Source organism: Rhea pennata, chromosome 16 (genome assembly GCF_028389875.1).
Source record: "Rhea pennata isolate bPtePen1 chromosome 16, bPtePen1.pri, whole genome shotgun sequence".
Classification (NCBI taxonomy): Eukaryota; Metazoa; Chordata; class Aves; order Rheiformes; family Rheidae; genus Rhea; species Rhea pennata.
The window spans coordinates 12121571-12140191 of NC_084678.1; the positions used below are offsets into that span (position 1 = coordinate 12121571).

Here is an 18621-nt window from a genome sequence, read left to right on the forward strand (position 1 = left end):
TTGACTTAAAGGAAGAAGAATAGCGACCGGTTTCCGGAATCGTGAGGTTCCCTTCGTTTCTCGCCTCGCGCCAGTCCCCGTCCGAGGAAGGCCAGGCCCGCGTGGGGAGCGAGCCCGGCGCCCTCTCGCCTTCGCACCTGGCTCTGGGAGGTTTCTGGGTTTGAAGTTTGGAGATTTAGAGTTAGGTATGCTGAAGACCTGATGATTTCTTGGACAGAATTTTCTTTTTCTCTCCCCAGGGCAATTTATACCAGTCCTACTTCTGTAATTGCGAAGTATGCCAAAGTTTCCAATTGGTTTGTGACTGGTTGCTGCTACCATATTCTTATCACAAAAACTTTAATTGAGTTTTAATTACATAAATAAGACACTTGTGTAACCAATGACTTTAAAAGAAAAGGAGAAAAGCCTTGAGGGGATGCTGTCTTGCTCCTGATTCCAGCTAGCTGATGTGGCTCTTTAAAAGGAATTAAAAAAAAAAAAAAGTGGTGAAAATGATAATGCAGCAGGATTTCTATAAAAAAAAAAAAAAATACTGACCCTGGGAACTGAAGTTCTTCATTTTGTGCCTTGCTGAGTCTATGCAGTGCTGCGTGCTAGCCACAGCTTATGGGACCTCCTGAGCCCAAATCTCCGTGTTTTCCAAAGTGTGTTGGAACTTGTTCTGTTAGTTACTGAAGTTGACGGGTATTTTCCAAATGGCAGCAGGATCTTTCGCCGTCTTTTGCAACTCCAAAAACGTTTAGGGATGCCTCAGCTAAATACTCAGTTTAATCACCGTTTCCTAATGTTTTGCTGCTTTCTTCTTTTAAACTCAGAGCAAACTCTTACTGGTGCCTAGAATAACTTTATTTTTCCTGCTGAGAAAAGTTATACCTGAAAAATCTTGTTCTTTGGAATTATTTTCTTCTGTTTTTTTGCTTGCAAATTAGGGGTATTTTTAGACTTATTTGTCCTTTGAACTTGAATCAATCCAGATACAGCTTTTGCTACTGCTATCACTGGAAGTTGCATGTAATTAGTCTTTGCTTCTGCTTATGAGATTGAAGTAAACAGAGGAATGGAAGTAATAATTCTCTAACAAAATACCTGTTCACTCCAGGTATATTTTGTTCACTGATTTTATTGCAAACAGTGTGTTACAGGAACTACACATGCTTATTAGTCACACCACATTCTCACCTTGGATAGATTATTCTTTTTTAATTCAAAACGGATACTGGTGAGTTTGCAATCTTCAGAAAGACTCGTTTGCAGAAGTATGTATTGTAGGAGCCAATTTTTAAGGCAGATTTGTTTTTAAATGGTTTCTCTGGCTTGTTTCAGTTTACAAGCTCATTGTCTATAACAAACTGAAACAAAATGTGTTCAAATGCCACTCAGATCCAGAAACTGTTCCATTGTCTGAACATTCAGAAGCAGAGTCCTAAAAACTGTTTGGGATTTAAGTCCACTGCTGGAGTTCTAACCTTTTCCCCCTCCCCCACATATCCATACAAAAAAACATTCTTTACAAACAACTTTCCCCCCCCTTTCCTACAAATCTAATGACAGCCGCATGCTCGTACCACCATGTTCCTGTATTTTTTTAAGATAACATTGGAGCTGTCATCAAAATAGAGCACTGAGATGGCATTGAGTTGTGTAGGAGCACAGCAGGGTTTCGGCACAGTCTCCGGGTTTATAAAGTGAACCTAGGGAGGGAAAGTAGAGGCGTGTTAAGATTTACCTTTCCCTTCTCCTCCCCCATGTCTGTCTTTGCCATCTCTCCCAAACGCTCACACCAACATGTTTCAAACACCTGGCTTTGCACACCAGTGTCTTGAGCTGTCCCCCGCGTGTACCGCGGCCGATGCTTGCACACACCCAGCTCCCATCTCGTTGGAAATCTTTCAGTGAAGCAGGTTTTCATTAGAAAATTCCCATCTGTCAAAGCAGTCAGTGTTTTGCAGCAGTGTACCAGTTATGATAAACTCCGCATGAGGTGCAGGCGGGTCTGTGTGTGAAACCCTGCCCCAGCGCGGAGCTGGGGCTCTGTTTCTGCAGCTGGGCAGCTGGCAGCGCCCACAACCCCGTGGGAGCTGGGGGCTCCGGAGCTCCCGCGCTCCCTGCTGCAGAAACTCTGCAGAGAAGGAGAAAGTAAATAAAAAACCTCCATTTCTCAGGGGAAAAACATGCAGAAATTTCTTCCCGTGGAAATGTAGGCATTTCTAGTTTCCCTAATGCTTTTTGCAATATCACTACGCATCTACAAGAAAGCACCTAATGCAAAATAAGGCAGAGATGAAAACGTGGAGGAGCCCAAACTGCGCAGAGGAAACTGCTCCTTTGCACCCTGCTCTTTTTCACAAGATAAATATATCCATGGAGCAGTGAAACGTGGAGCCTCGCTGACCCTTCCTCAGTCTGCCCTGGATCTGCTTTTGGCAACAGCATGCGGGGGCTCTTTGCCGGGCTTTTTCCAAGTGATGCCGATACTGGGTCTCACAGCCTGCTCTCTCCTCCCTTTGCAGTGGGACTATACCGTTAAAATGTGTATCGTAGGGCCCCTTGAAACTAGAGAGAGCATGTCAACGCTTGCAGCAAAGACAGGGTAATTCCTAGCCAGCTATTAATTCACGCCACTTGGCTAGACATGTTTAGCCAGATGCTGCAAGCATCCTAATGAGCTAACGCAGACCTTCCTCTTTTCGTTAGCTTAGAGAACTTTTTTGCACAAGTTTACTTCTGAGTAGCACCTATCGGAAATAGCTCCATAATACGAGTTAAATTGCACCTACCAGTGTCTGTACAATGGCGTGATTTGTAGCATTCATGTACGAATTCAACGGGAAAGCACATTCTCCTTCACAGTAATAGGCAGCGTAGCCCTCTGGAGCAATGATCCAGTCCTTGATTAAATTGAAGATAAATAAGATTGTGGAGAAAGATATAAACATTGCTCAGTGAAATGAGAACTAGAATGGTATGTAAATCTATCAACTCATATGTCTGCATATGGGTTACAGTAACCTGAAAAATAAAAATCTGGTAAGCTAGCCTTTCTAATGCTACCCTTTTACATCCCTAAAAGCAGCTGTTCTTCCTGAAGGAACCTATCCTGCTTTCCAAACACACCTGTACAGTAGCTGAACATTAGGGTTTAGTTTTATCAGCTATTCAGCAGTGTCTTCTTGGCTTTCTCACCTAAGCGCGTGGTGAATTTTCAGCCAGTCTCACATCAAGTTTGGAATACCCAACTTTGCAGAACCACTCGTTAAACCTGCTGGAGGCAACACGCATTTTTTTTTCCTCCCCAGGGATAGAGATCTAGTCTTTGGTATCGCTAGCAGCCTGACAGAGGGGTTGCAGCGGCCCTTACCTGCCACCCCAGGTCCCTGAAGCTGACGTAGAGCTCGTGCTTCTTGCAGGCCTGCCGCTGGTCGCTGCTGCTGTTCTCTGCACGGGCGGGAGGAAGCATGGTGAGGCCCCGCCGCACGCCGGTGTGCACGGCAGGACAGAGAGGACTTGCCTCTTTTTGGTTTAGTTGGAAAATAATGGCTAGGTTCAATGCATATAAAAAACAACAACAATAAAAAGCACATCTCTGGCTGCCTGAGCTTTCCAGGCCTTCCCTGGCTTCGCACAATCTTTTTTTTCCTAGGCTTCCTCTAACTCATGTTGGCAAAACCCACATCCCTGTGATCTACTGTATAAAAAGAGAACCCGTGAAAGGACTGGTGGGGAATAGCCCGCTTTCGCTGTTTTCTGCGTTCCCAGCTCTCTTTGAGTCGCGTGCATCACGGGGGATGCTTGCACCTTCAGCCCCCCCAAAGCAACGTGGTGACGCAGAAATAACGTGAGACGTGTTGTGTTGTTCGGTGCAGCTAAATCTGGATCCCAGACTTACAATAGGTGGCAAAAGCTCCGTGGAGACGCCGAAGAATAAAAGGCAGGTCTGAAGTGTGGATTTGAACAACTGTGACTAGCGCTGTAGTTGCGTTTGGCCTCGACATATCGCCTGAGCCGGAGGCTCGAGCAGAAGTATTAGAGATTACTTCTTCGAGGCAGGCGGCTTGTCGGGGTGCCGAGGCCCGCGGCTAACGTGGGCCGTGCCCCGTCCTGCCGGATTGCGCGCCGGGAACGCCGCTGCCGTCCGCAGGGTTAGTCCTGCCCCGCGGCTGGCACCGGCGGGGCCGCCGAAGGCCCGTTATTTTGAGGTATCTCGGAATTAGGCTGCGTTTCTATTTTAAATGCCTGGCAGAGTTTTCTTCCATATTAGGAAGTGCAGCTCCCCCCGGAATAGCTGCGGTTGTCCTGAGCAAAGAAAGGATTTTCCTCTTCCGTGAAAACTTCTGAGATTTCTGAAGTTTGGACAGCAGGGCGGGGGAGGTAGACTTAAAATCACAAACTCTGGAAATCTGCAGTGTTTTGATTCAGATCAACTGAAATAGTTCATTAGATTAAAGCAAGTATCAAATGATCAAAAATAATTTGTATTAGAATTATTTCAAGCGGGGAAATGACGATTACTTGTTCGGCTGGCTCATTAGTTTTAACTGAATTAGGGAATTCCTAACTTTAAAACTGTTGCAAAGAAACACCATTTTCCTGACTTTTTAGAATAATCTCTAAATAGTTTCAAACTAACAACAGAGAAATAGTACTATACCAAAAAGACAACGTATTGCCCATAGGAGAGACCGTTCCCGTCCCAGACAGTGGAGATTTGTCCCGTCGCCTGGAAGTCGCGGCTGGGCAAACCCTACTGACCTGCCACGTTGGAGACCCGGAAAGCTTCCTGGTTCTTTGGCGTTTTCGATCGGTTCTGGCTCCGCTGCTTGCCGCCGGTGGAGCGAATGCTGCGGAGATGGACCTCGGTGGCTTTGAAGAAGGCCACCGTGAAGGGCTGCTTGTTCTGCGGGCCGTGCCGCCCGATGAGACCAGCCAGTTTGGGATTGATGCTTTGTCCTTAATAACCAAACGGACAGGTGAGAGGGGTTGCGGTAACTTCGCGCCTTCCTCAAGCGTAGCGATGGCAGCGAGCAACCGAGCTTGCACGCCTGACTCCTAGCACTGATCGACTGCGGGACTGCGCTTAATTGACGAAGCCGCTCCTGACGAGAGCAGCTCAGCACAGCTAACTGCATTTTATATCTGCGTGTAAAAGTTATATTAAAATACTCCTACATATAATTATTTTACTCTAAATCCGCTTAGCATTAGCTTTTCCTGCATTCTTTAGAGGGGTTTCTTTAAGTTCACCAGCCTATAATTTGAAGTGATCCTATAAAAGGAACCATAAAACTCAGCCCATAGGAACACTAAATTCCCACTGGAAGGTTATTAACTTAAAATAAAAATGCCTTGTATGAAATGTTGACAGAGTTCCAGATATACTGTAGCTGGAAAAAGCAAATAGTTCAGCTTTTCAGAAACATTTTGTTTATTGCTGTATCTTTCATGCTCAACACTAGTGTATCTTTGCAAATCTAGTCGCAAATGCGTTCAGCACCATTCACGGTGCTTTCATGCTGGATTTTTCGTGGGGGAGCGGGAAGGTAAAGATGATTGAGTGGTTTCCCTGTAGAATGAAATCCATTACTTATGAAAGATGAGGTTAATTTAACATTTCTCCCTGCTCCGTACCGCAGGCTGGCTGGGTGCTGTCCTCAAACAGAGGGCGATACCTAGAACTACTCTGTTGCAAGCTACTGAGTCCTGGTGCTAAGTCAAAGTTACGTTAATGGCTTTTGTGCTCCCTTAGCTAAGAGCTGGCATTTGTCAGCCACAAATCAAATAAGCCCAAGGACAGCCAACGCAGCCTTAGCAGAGCCCCGAAAGGCCAGCCCAGAGGAGGGAAGCAGGTGTGGGGCTCAACAGCCCAGTAAAAAAATTGGCCAGTTTGTATTTTAAACATTTAAGTGCTTAAGCAAGCAGCTAATGCTAACTATGTAAGCAGTTCCACTTGCGCGCATGCTCTGTCAGATCAAAGCCTTGTTTTCCAAAAAAACAAGTTCAGCCAAAGGAGTTAAACTCCACGAATACTGTACATGTGGCTTTTTCCTGTCCCTTCAAAGAAATCTTTCTGCATCCCGAAGTTGTTTAAATTAACAAGTGTATCTAAGACTGTGCTTTTTTCTAGTATAAATTATTTTACCTTTGCCATGTCTCTAGAGAGTACGTGAGCATGCAGGGAAGGGACCCAACTTTACAGTGCTATGTTTAATGGATTTGCATTAGTCTAGCAATAAGCATAATTTGACCAACGATTTCTATATTTAACAACATGTTCAAGACCAGTATGGTGGGAAAAGGTATGTAATGCTCTGTATGAGAAGTAGCCTATTTCTTGTTAACAAAAAATGGGAGAAATCCATGCTTTTTCTAACTTTTCTGTACATCCAGAAGGCAAGGTTAAACATGAAGACACGCATCTAGTCCTCATTTATCAATGATAAACTTCTTCCAAAAGAACTAAAGTTGTGCTCTTGAATCAGAGGACACAGCTTTGTCCGCTTTTATGAAGCTGCTTTTTGAACACTACCAAAAATAGGATCTCAAATGATAAACCAAGTAAACCCAAACGGCCAGTTGTTTGTATGTGCTGCTGCAGCGCAAGGCGCTGGGCTGAGAGCTTGCTGGAGGCAAGTGAGTCATTCGACTGTTTCTTTTGCTTGTTGTTGAGCTTCTCTGCTTCTGACAAATACCCCTTGATTCCACCCTAGTTATGCATGCTGATAGACCTATCTAGCACGATTATAAAGCAATACAAAGATCAGTTAAACTAATTAACTACTTTTGTGTCACTTCATCTGGACAGCACTCGTGACTTCATAATTTTTTATACAGCTTGTATTGGCTTCATAATTTCATATCACTGAAAGTTTTCAGTTTTGCCCAAGCATATAGTGTTGCATCAAAATCCTACTGTGTTTGCAGACATATGATTTTCATACGAAGTCCAGGTATAGTAACAGCATTCCTGTTAGTGTAAAGTTGGTCCAAATCCAAAACAAAACATAGGGAGCAAGAAAGGCCATGTCCTTGCTGTTCAAAATGAAAAGAAAAATCTCTGTGTATGGTGGTGAAATGGGAGTGCAAAGGTGTGCAGTCAGGGAACTCTGTTACAGCAGGCAAGCCACTGGATTCACTTTCTAAAGATTGCAGTTGGCTCTTCTAATTTAAATACAGAACTTTTGGGCTACTCTGATGGATGTCTGGAGCGGCTTGTGCATGATGTCTGGAAAAGAAACCTTCTGGGAAGCACGACGCTGCAGCCGAGCAAACACGCACAGGAGTGGGCTGGCAGGGACTGCAGGGTGATGCTTCATGAACATTTTAAGCCAGTTAAAGTGTCAAAGCTTTGATTTTAATGTCCTGTTTGATGCTGGAAACAGAGATGGAGTAGCAAGGCTCAGAATGAGGAGAAAGGTGGGATTTTTTTTGTTTTTCTGGCAGTGTTGCCGTATACTAGATTTAAAATGTTCATGAAACTAATCTTTGGAAATTACATTTTTTAAAAGTTCTTGGAAAAATTCTTTAAAAAGATTTCTTGAGAAGTTCTTTTAAAAGATTTTGGGGTTTTCTCTATTGGCTTCCTCCTTAATGATGAGAGAAGTGACTGACGTTTTCTGTAAAACCACTGGGTAAGGACTGACAGACAGAGCAAGACAGAGCGATAACGAGGCTTTATCGGTAGAAGAGTGACAGAGTGACACTGAAGTTTCTATAGCACTTAGAGATATTAAGTTTAAACCATCTTTCAGCTATCGCTTTTCTGTGGACTCTGGGCAGGGCCTCAATGGTTTTCCTATGTGTGAACTCAGAATTGAATGAATACAATGTGGCTGTGGACATACTTCCAACTATTTCCTTTAGCAAGCAAACTGCAAACTGCAAACAAGGCTAAGTGTTTGAAAATGGGTTAAGCTTGTCTTGACTGTTAATTTGCCTTACTATTTTAGCCTTAAGAGTTAAGATTATCTTGTAAATCAGGCTGAATTATAATCCTCCTCCTGTGTGGCAGCCAGGCAGCTCTAGAGAGGGGTCTTGAGATGCCTTTCACCTCCCGGAGCATGCAGGGGGCTTTAGTTCACTGGTGCAAGACTCCAACTGAACAGTAGGAATCTTAACTTTAAAGATAAAGTAGTACGACCCTTTTGGTAAGGCCTCGTTAGGAAAATTTCTACCCTAATTCTAAATGCACCCATTTGAAGCTGTTGCAGAATCACATCTTCCCACGAGTTTCCAGTTGTCATGGGTTGATATTGCAGGCATGCTGCAGAACCTGGAGTCTCGGTCAGGCATGACTTTACTAATCTTTGCTGCTGCCACAGAGAAAGTAAAAATGGTTCTAAGCAGTTTTCTGCATTTGAGGGGATTTCTGAGTCAAATGACACCAGCCTTTGACAACTCTCAGCTTTATCTTTTTACACGTAGCAATTTTTCTTCCACTCTCCTTGATGTGAATTGTCTCAGTCAGAAAAAAAAAATGGTGGTTTCACAGAGCATGACAAGACAAGCATAAAAGGGACTTCACTGCGCCCTTTTTTCCTAAAACATACCTCATGATTTGGATGCTTCTAATTGCTGAGCAGGAAATGTTATTGAAAAAACAGTGCAGACAGTTGCTTACACAGCAGCATAAGCACAGGAGAGTGAAAAAGGGCCGCGTGGGAACTTCCAGGATTTCAGATGAAGTCTGCTAACATTATGCGCAAGTTAGCCAACAGCATATGCATAACTTGACAACATAGCTAATACCATCATGACTGAATACCAGTCTGTTCAAGCATTTAAGTATGTTCTTAACCTGAAATGTATCTACAGACTAAGCTTTTCAATAATTATTTGCATCTTAAGCAAAGTCAAGAAAAATATCCTGAAGAAATCCTGTTCAAAGGGAATACACTGAGTACATTAAGCCAAGCTGTGGTTGGAAACTTCTACTTGAGCTGAAGATTCACTGATGGATGCTATTTTCCAGAACTCACCATCTATGCTTTCTACGGAGAGCTGTAGGCCCAGGTTATGCTGTGGATTCACCACCCAGTGATTACTGGTTGCAGTAATATCAAACACAAGCCACCCTTCTTCTGCAGCCCAGATTGTTCGAGAGTCAAGCAGGAACAAATCTGAATCTCTGAGGAAAAAAAAAAAAAAAAAAAAAAAAAAAAAAAAAAAAAGGAAGGAAAAAGAAACACAATCTCAGTTACTTGGATTTTCCATTGGAGTCTCTATTCGCCACATGCTTTACGCAACACGCTTCGTAGACCCTCTCAGTAATACTCCAGTGATGCCAAGGCTGTGTTGGCATGCTTTCCCATCTCCTCACCTTCATACGAAGGGCTTTTTTTTCCCCTTTAGGAAAGGGAGAATGGGTTGAAGCAGAGTTGAAACAGCTTTGAGTTACTACGGTCTTACAGTTAATCTTAGAGCTGCTGATGCAACTTGAGAGAGGAAAAAAAAAGTTTGCTAGGCATAAATTCGCAAAATTATTGTTTGCATATGCAAACTCAGTAATTGGGCAGACAATGCTGCTCATTATCCTTTCCACACATAATTTCCTGACTTCTATGCATAATTGCAGCACTGGTGCAAGCCAGCTGGAACACTGTTGTGCATATATTAACATACATAATGGTTTTTTAAATTTGTTTGAGTGAGGTTACAGATAATTGATTGAGGCAATAACCTTCTGCACAGTCACAGGTCAGCATTACTTTGGGTGGCAATTTCCTTTCAATTTGTTGCTTAAATTTTTAATAGACTGCTGTTGGATTTTTCTGGTTCAAAAACTGAAACCAGGAGCTGAGAATGATCAGAAACAGAATATCATGTATTTAAGAAGAGAGGAGTGAAATTATTTTGGACTTGCAAAACATTTACCAGAAAATTTCTGTAAATTAACAATTTGAGAAGAGACAGGTCGTGTAAAGGAAGCAATCTTCTTTTTATCAGAAATGAAAAAAAAGAGATAAAACTTGGATGGAAAATAATAGCCAGATTGGATAATGGTATATTTGTCTTTATAAGAAGCAACAAGAAGAACAAAGAAACCCTGTGGAAGTGTCTAGACAAGTTCTGAAAGAGCTACTTTTGTGCTTTGAGTGTGCAAACATGATAACTTGTTTAAGTGTAATTTTATCCTTTTGATTGAAGAAATATCCTCGGAAAACCCTTTAATCACGTCCTCAAAGCTTAAGGGGAGGGCCTTATTAATTTTCTCACTATTGATTTGTCAGTGCAAATATGTATTTCTAATTTAACTTACCCAGGGCCCTTTGTTTGCAGAAAATACCAGCTGATAGAGTGCTGCTGGCACAGAGGCTATCGCCTCCCAGATTTTAGGGATTCTTGACACTATGAGATACCAAGAAATTAAGAGACTTTTGTCCCACGCAATAGACTCGAAACAGAAATGGAGTTTTATTGCAATGTTTTCACTACGCTGCTTTCCTCCCGACCTTTGCGGGCCAGGCTTTCCTCCCTGAGCTAATAGATGTCACCACCTCTGGCTCTGCACTAGTTTAAATGAAATTAAATGTCTGACATTACATCCTGCAGAGCACGTGGCCACATGGCCAAACACACACGGGAGTGAGATTCTGTAGCTCCCTCACAAACGTACAAAAAAAGGCTTTGGTTTGTGGGAGAGGCATACCAGCAGAACTGAGCCCGCTGCGACTCTTCCTCCCCAACGGAGAGGAGATCCGCCGAGGGCGCTTTGGCAGCTGAGCTAGAGCCACGGCGCAGGCGCCGGTGAGAGGTTCTTTGCAGGTGTCCAGCCTTGCACTGGGAGCTCTGTCGGCTCCACTGGTGGCACAGGCTGGACATGTCACCAAGGCACCACAGCCAGCTGCAGATAAAGAGCAAGATGACTAGTCCACATGCAAACCACCTACAGGAACATCAGATCCTTGACCTCTGAACGGGGGACAGATTTACTGTCTGCCCTGGCCCTACCCAAAAGCAGAGGCCATGTTCCTGCAAGGCGTGATGTGGCCCTACAGACACCTCCCTCCCTCCCCTTGTTTAAACACGCTGAACAAAACGCATCCCACAGGGGTCAGGGATGAGGGAGTAGGACGCATTTGGCCCATTCCAGGGGCTGAGTCCAAGTTTCCAGAAGTAACAGATTTTTATATTAACATACTGCATCATTTCAGCATGCCCCCTGACTGGAACTCATGATTCACACAAGGTTTAGTTCATAGCAACTTGGCTTGCTTTCTTTTTCCTCCTCGCAGTTTGCAGGTTGAAGATAATAGCAATAATACTTTTTTCTTTTCTTTAAGCTGCTGCCTACTGCAATATTATTACTCAGAAAAACCAGCCTTTAAGCTTCCCATTCTGACATGATGCAATCAGGGTAACCAGACAACATGACGCACCAAGAACCGGGGTGAGTCAGGCTGAGATACTGTATAATGCATTTGTTTGCCTGTAGTTACAGCAATGCACAAACAATAGGCCTGGAGGGGAAGCCCAAGTGCCAGAGATCAAAGGGACCCACTGAAGGGAAGCGTCCTTCCTACACACACTCAGACCCCAAAAGGCCTTGTGTCCGATGCTTTCTGGAGAAGTTCACAGCAAAAATGGATTAGCGCTTTCCACTGCGCCCCACCGCCAGTGGCCAGGCGCAGGAAGCAAGGCTTGACAGCGATCGCAAGAGATTATGGTGCCCTTTCCAACAAAGAGAAACCTCCTGTTCTTTTACAAAGAACAACCTCTCCTTTAAAAGAAAGGCCCTGCTCCCGAAAGATGTATGGCAAAACAGCAATAAATCACTAGCTAGTAGACAGAAAGCCCCTTAGACATCGTTATTGGACAAGTCATAATAAACAACGCAAAGAAATGCTATTCTGCTTAACCTTAAACCAAATTTCTTCTGAGGGCTCCCATCTAATGAGTTGTTACATGAGTCAAGATTAGTTATGTCTAACTATTATAACTGTTTTGAGTGTTAGATTTAAATAAAGAGCTAAGCATAAAGGGAAAACATTTCCAGGGCAAACCAACAGGTTTTATCCATCCTGCCTGTCCTGGTTATTATACCATTTATTCCTAAAATCTCACCTGCTGGTGCCTTATCTATGAGTTGTGCATGTATTTAGAGCATTCTTGGAGCAATGTGAACAACAGATCTACAGTCAGGAGGCAGAAAAGCAGTTTGGTTTGATGGCACTGCGTTCAGTTCCTTTACTGGAGAACTTAGACCATCTGACAAACTCGTACCAGGCTGAGAGATAGGGAAAAGAAAATTATCCTCATTTTACAGAACATTAAGTTGGGACGTGGAAAGGTTGATGTCTATATTAGAGTTACATAAATGATGAAATCTAGACTCAGACCACAAGTATGTTTTGTTGAGACTGTATCAAAATTGCTCAGTGTTCAAAGTACTTACATCAGTGGGAGTGAGTGTCAATGCCTTTAGCAATAATAAAACTTGGGGCCTTCAGCTCAGCTTTCACAAGCATCTGGCTGTCAATACAAGCCTAATCTGAGGACAGGAGGTTGGCACTTCTCAAACGCTGATCGCTTTAGCGGCTTCTGATGCTGGACCCCAGGAAGCAGAGGCACCTCCCACTAGAAAGCACTCCCGAAAATGTGTCTGAAGGTCACATAATTGCTATGTGGTCTACAAAATTTCCATAGTAAATTTGATGTTTTCTGGACTCCAGGTCAAATAACAAGTATTGCAAAGTGAGGGCGGCTGGGTGGGGAGGTTGTGTGCAACCAGGGGTGCTGCACGAATGCAGAAAGAAAGGGAATCAGAGGTAATTGGTTGACAAGAAAAGGAGAGGACTGGAAAGAATGACTTTTGTGTGGAAAAGTAAAGCTATAAAGGGAGACAAAATACACGAAAGGCAAGTAAAAATGTCAAGTAAAAAGGCAAGGGAGCTGTGATTGGAGACAAAGATGAGAAAGTGATGTGTGATGATAAAAGTAAGACAAAAGCAAGGGATGTAAGAAATGTAAAAGTTAGAAATCCTATTCTGTTCACATTTGGGTACATCCATTTAAGTATTCCTGTACAAGTCATGTTTCTGTACTCTGCCAAGAAACTTGGGCAGTTCAGTGAATTATTTCAAAGGCTGCCAGCCTGGTAGGTGATTCTCCTGGGCGTCCATAAACAAATGCTGTTTCCTGGACACCCATCACATGCAGTGTTGCATCCCTAGTAATTTTAAGATAAGAGACAAGATTAGCAATCATGAAAATAGTAGATATGGGCTCTTCACTTTTCTCTGCATTTTGGGGGCTTGTTTTGGTTTTGGCCTTTACGATGCACCTTGGTTATAGCTTTCTGTTTTATCTCACCAGCCATAAATGCTAAAAGCATATAAAATGGAGTATCTTATCTATTCTCCTGATTCAGGGAGTTGGTGCATGAAGAAGTGCACAGACTAGCAAGGCAGACTCAGTGTAAAAATTAGAGTTGGCAATCCAGCGGCAGCAAGACAGAACAGCAGATAAAGCTCTACAACTCTAAACTGTAATGCTGTAAAGTTTATATTGATTAGAGTAGCCTTTTACCAAAAAGCACTTGTTTTTTCTTATTTTCTCTATTCCCCTTCCCCATCCCCCTCTTCAGTTCTGTTCACTTCAAGCTGCTGGTTGACAAGCAGTAGTAGACACTAATGAGCGCTTCCAAACAGAATAAAAATGAATGGGAAGGGCAATAGGCAGGAGGGGAGAAGGTGCATCGCTCAGCAATTTTCATTACTTTGCAAGACGAGTGGCTTTCTGTAACATGCTGACTTTCCCTGTTGCTAGCACACTTGGTGCCCTGGTGACTTACCCAAGGTTGGTACAGACGGCTATGGCCACCCGCTGCACGTGCTGGGGGCAGCTGCTCAGCCCAAACGGCACGTCGCATCTGAGGTTTCATCTCTACCTGATAGTCTGAGGAATTATGGATATAGTGGTATTTTAAATGCTAACCGTATTGTGACAGCTTGTAACAGAAACTGAATTGCTTTGAAAATGCGGGACAACCCTCTCACTTCCACAGTAAAGTGGGAAACACTTAGGGCATAGATGCACTAAATGTCTTATTGACTCAGCATGTAACGATTCAGCTGAGATGTCAGCAGCGCAATCCCATCCTCTTGCCTGGTACTCTAACCCTCGAGGAGCTGCCTGGGTCACAGGCATGGTGCAAGCGGACAAATTTAATAACAGGCAGCTCAAGGACTTGGGCTGGGGGGACACTGAGGGACAGGATTAGCAATTCACATCCAGGTCAGAGCACATTGGGGAGAAGGCAGAAAGGGCATCCTTGGAGGGGGAGAAGAAATCTGGGGTTGGAAGACATCTGTTTGGATTAAAAAAAAAAAAAGAAAAAGAAAAAAAAAAGAAAAAAAAAAAGCAGTATCCAGATTCGTTTGCTTGGTGTCATTGCTTAAAGTCAGCTGCAGCTGTCCAAAGACAAGCTTAGGAAAATATTTTTCAGACTTTCCAACTTTGAGAGGGCCCCAGGATCTCCCTGGGCCTCTCCCTGGCACATCTGCAACACCCTCTGTACACAGTCCTACGGCAGCCCTCCTCCCATACCTTCCTTGCCCACACGTCTGTTGTCCTTCCCCTCCCTCCCCACTGATAAAAATCCTTCCCGAGCTTCTGGGAGGAGGCGCTGTGAGCTGAACCAAGCACAGGGTTTCTCCAGGTAAAGGGGTGACAACAGCAGGGGATACTGTTTGCTGGAGGTAGTTTCCTAGGGCTGCTCTGAATACCGGCTGTGATGATAGTGAAACAAATCTGGGTAAATCATGTTGGATCTAGGGAGAAGTTCAATTGACTTTAAAATTTCAGCAGATTCTTATTCTGTCCTGTCCATCCCTAGTAGTGATAGTCCCTTTTCTATGCAGTGTTTGAGAAGGTTAAGATCTAGGTATCAAGGACTGATCAAATCTGGCAATGGAGAGTTTGCTATAGAGGTGCAAGGTGTTCCTAAATGTGAAGCCTCTTATAAAAGCAGTGCTGAGAGAAGTGAGATTTTGTACGCATCTCTAACACCTCCAACACATTGTATGTAGTGTTTCTGCTCAGTAGTGAATCACTGTTTATCAGTGCATCACTTAGCTGAGCAAGAGCTATTCGCATATGCAAAACACCTCCTGCAGCTACTCAAGTGCCTGGGAAGAGCTGTGCCTTGCAAAGTGAGTTCCAGGTTTGTTACAGGTTTTTCAGGCTCTGGTGGCTTTTAGAAGTGGTCTGAAAGAGATAACTAAATGCAGCACTGGTGTTGGAGAGGTAACTGGTTTTCATGCCTAAAGTTCCCTTGCCACTATGCCCAAGAGCATATCCAAATGAGGACAGTTACTAACCTTTGTGCAGGCAAGCCACATAAAAGAATCAAACCTGATGTCAGTACCTTTCTAGATGCTGTTGGAGTACTTGCAAATATACATAGGGTTCTGGGGCACAGTATTAAAACAAACTACACCTTTCTTTGCTACACCATCCCTAGAATAATGACACCAGTACTTTAAAAAGCTCAAAAAAGATGATCCATTTGGGTGAGTCTAAGCCTTCCTTAGTTGGTGGGATTATGTTTCAACCCACAATATGGAGACTCCAATGAATGGTGGAAAGGGGTCTGGGGAGAGTCAGGCTTGATACGGGTGCAGAGCTGCCACAGCTTGAAACACAAAGTAAAGCGCAACTTGAAACACAAGGTAAAGTGTTCCAGCTGCACGTCAAAGCCAGGCATGCATGGGGCAAGGTCTGGCTTTTCTGCAGGGCTGGTAACATGAGCATTCACATCACTCACTGCCTTTGAAGCCTGTGAAATCCATAATGGCCACAAAGTGAACATGTAGAGACTACATTTCAATTACCAAAGGCCGGTCAAGTACCTGCCTTTATTCTCTCCAGTAACAAAACTCCCATTGACTTCAAAGGCATCAGGATTTACTCCACACTACAAATGCTGTGTCCACTGAATCGGTGATGAAACCCAGGGAGGAGGTATTTCAGTTTCTGAAGGCATGGACAAAGAAGCAGGATTGAGTTCTGATGTTGAGGAGAGCTTTGGATTTGCTCTGCAGCTTTACATTAATAAACTAAGGTTGATGCCCCAACCAGTAACGCGTCCCAGAACTCCACAGGTGCTTTCTGAAAATACCCTAGTGTGGCTTTCGGTAAGAGTTAGGTATCCAACCTGCTTAGCTGCTGTTAGAAATCCCACTAAGCACCTGCTCTTGCTTTGACCAGAACAGAGGCTTCTATAATGCCGAGTGCCCTCCATTCCTACCAGAAGGATTTTGACCACAAATAGGGACTCACAGTCAGACTGCCCAGGCTTTTTCTCAACCCTCTCTCTGGCTTTACAAAACTTTCCCAAGTTCTTTGGTAAGTGAACCATGAAGACCAAATGGACATGAGTCACTGGACTTTAAATTATGCACGCGAAAGCTTAGAGACATGTTATACTAGTCAAAACATCAACTGTTTTCATAGTGTTTATGATATTAGGAACATTTTTGTTCATGAATGTACTTGTTTGCTTAAAGTGAATAACCAATACTTTGTGACTAAAGAATGCTGTACATGCCTTTTTATAAAGGAAAAGCTGCCAGTTTTGAAAGCCGGCCTTGGAGTGAATTTATAGATTCGGAAAGGTCAGAAAGAACATTTGATCATTTAGTCTGATTTCTTACATACCACAAGCTACTGTTACACCTGTATTAAGATCAATAGCTTCAGTTCCACACATATATATTTTCTATTAGTCAAAGTCCAGAATGGCATACAGTGGTATTCATCATTTTCACTAGCACGGTTGCTTTACGCCTATTACTGGGCAGGCAGATAAATGAGAGCTTCCCTAGTATGTTCAAATGTCAATATTATTGAGGGGCAGGATTTCAGAAAGGGCTGTCTGTTGTGGGTGCAGCTGTTTGTCTGGAAAGATCTCTGTCAGTATTTTTCACCCACAATAAATTGCAGGCACAGATGTTGCTGGTTAGTATCTGCCAACCTGTCTGAACTTGTAAAGCAAGTAATTAATTGCTGAACTACCAGTACTTGCCATTTATTTGAACTGAGGGCACACCATCACACCCACAGAAACGAAGGCTTAGCTGAGGTTTAGCTGAAAACCAAGCCTTCAGCACATCCAATGGCCTTTTCATCCTCAAAGGAAAGATCTCCACCCAGCCCCAGCTTGGGTGAATCCTATGCTGCTGTTGTAGTAGCAAAACACTAATAAGTGTTTTGAACTTTGCTGCATTTTGCCATGTTACAAAGGAGACCAGATGCTGAAGCTGCATCTGGAGAGCCTGGGAGCATGTTTCAGTGTGTCAGGGGTTGGTTAAGGGGTGCTAGTGGAGGCGGGAGCACAGGCCTCGAGAATATTTACAGTCTCAGGTATCAAAAGAGTCTTCTCTGAGGCAATGACAACAAGCTCACGGGAGATCACGCTACCGTTGGGTCATCCCTAAGAGGTCAGGGAGAAAATCCACTTTTTATTGTTGGCTGTTGTACCTGCTATGCTTGAGGGAGAGGGATCTACAAGGCAAAATGTGAGCAAAGGTTTTCTTAACTCTGTTGGGGGGGAGGGTTTGACTTTGTTTTGTTCTTGTTGCTAACAACGTCAGATGGGTCTAACTTTCCAGCCTGCTCAGGATGAGACAAACAGCCAAGGAAGCATCAAAGTGAATGGGTGTTTTTTGATCAACGTCGGAGTTTGTTTTCTTTCTCCACTTGCCCAATGACACACTAACTTGGATGACTGGTCTGTGACAGAGCTGGTTGGAAAATGTTAGTGGAATAATGCAGAAAAAGAGCAAATATTTTTACAAATGGTAATGACAATATTTTTACCTTAGGTTAATCCAAATTAACAGGAAATTTTTTTCAGTACAAACAGTCCAAAACTTATTGTTGCCAAAACATATGCAAGAGGTGAATATTCATGAACACTGATATTGAAAAGGTGTTCTGGGATGAACATGCAATAAAATTGCATCTGATCTGGTAGCTGGAACATTTGAATAATTAGCAAGATTCCTCTCCTACCCAGTGGTTCATGTATATGCTTGCCCTTTGCACAGTTTTTTCTTTTAGGGGAGAGCTGTGAAGGAGACAGCTTGCAGAAACACTTGCTGGTCCAAGCACTTGTGCACACACAACCATCCCCAGTGGCTAGGTTGTAGCTCTCTCTAAAGACAGCTTTAAAAAACTCATGGACTCTTAGAATTAAGGCAATAAATGCCATCCTAATTCTGACAGCAAATTTCCTAGTAGGCACCTCGCTAATCAGGATCTGAAGGAAAACTTTCCTAGCATCAGTTGGAGGAAGGCCATTTACTCTGGGAATGTGCTTCCCGACTTGTCTCAGGCAGCTCCCCAGCACACGGGCAAAGCCTCTTCCTCTGCCAACTCATCTTTTGCTGCTTCTCTACCAGGAGTGAAAAGTCATCCCCAAGGGCTTGTAGCTATATAACCTCCTGAAGACACACAACAGAGAGAGGCTTCTGCCTCTGTAAGGGCCTAAGATGGAATAAACGTCAATGCTTGTGATCAGCAGAATGTCCCTTGGGTCATACACACATATATGGCTTGTTCCTTTCTCCATTAAGAAAGCCTAGTGAAATATAAAATTGAAATTTCAGATGCAGAAGAAAG

The 18621-nt window shown here is 43.5% G+C and overlaps 1 protein-coding gene across 1 annotated transcript in view; it reads right to left on the reverse strand.

The window, feature by feature from the left end:
• Positions 1-1105: 1105 nt before the first annotated feature.
• BMP7 (bone morphogenetic protein 7) overlaps positions 1106-18621 on the reverse strand; it is a 43501-nt gene continuing 25985 nt past the window's right edge. Inside the window, exons 3-7 of the mRNA XM_062589196.1 lie at positions 8976-9124; positions 4753-4950; positions 3362-3513; positions 2781-2891; positions 1106-1694 (exon numbers count right to left, since the gene is read on the reverse strand). Of these exons, the coding sequence (XP_062445180.1) occupies positions 1545-1694; positions 2781-2891; positions 3362-3513; positions 4753-4950; positions 8976-9124 (760 nt within the window). The 3' untranslated portion in view covers positions 1106-1544. The remainder of the gene's footprint in view (positions 1695-2780; positions 2892-3361; positions 3514-4752; positions 4951-8975; positions 9125-18621) is intronic.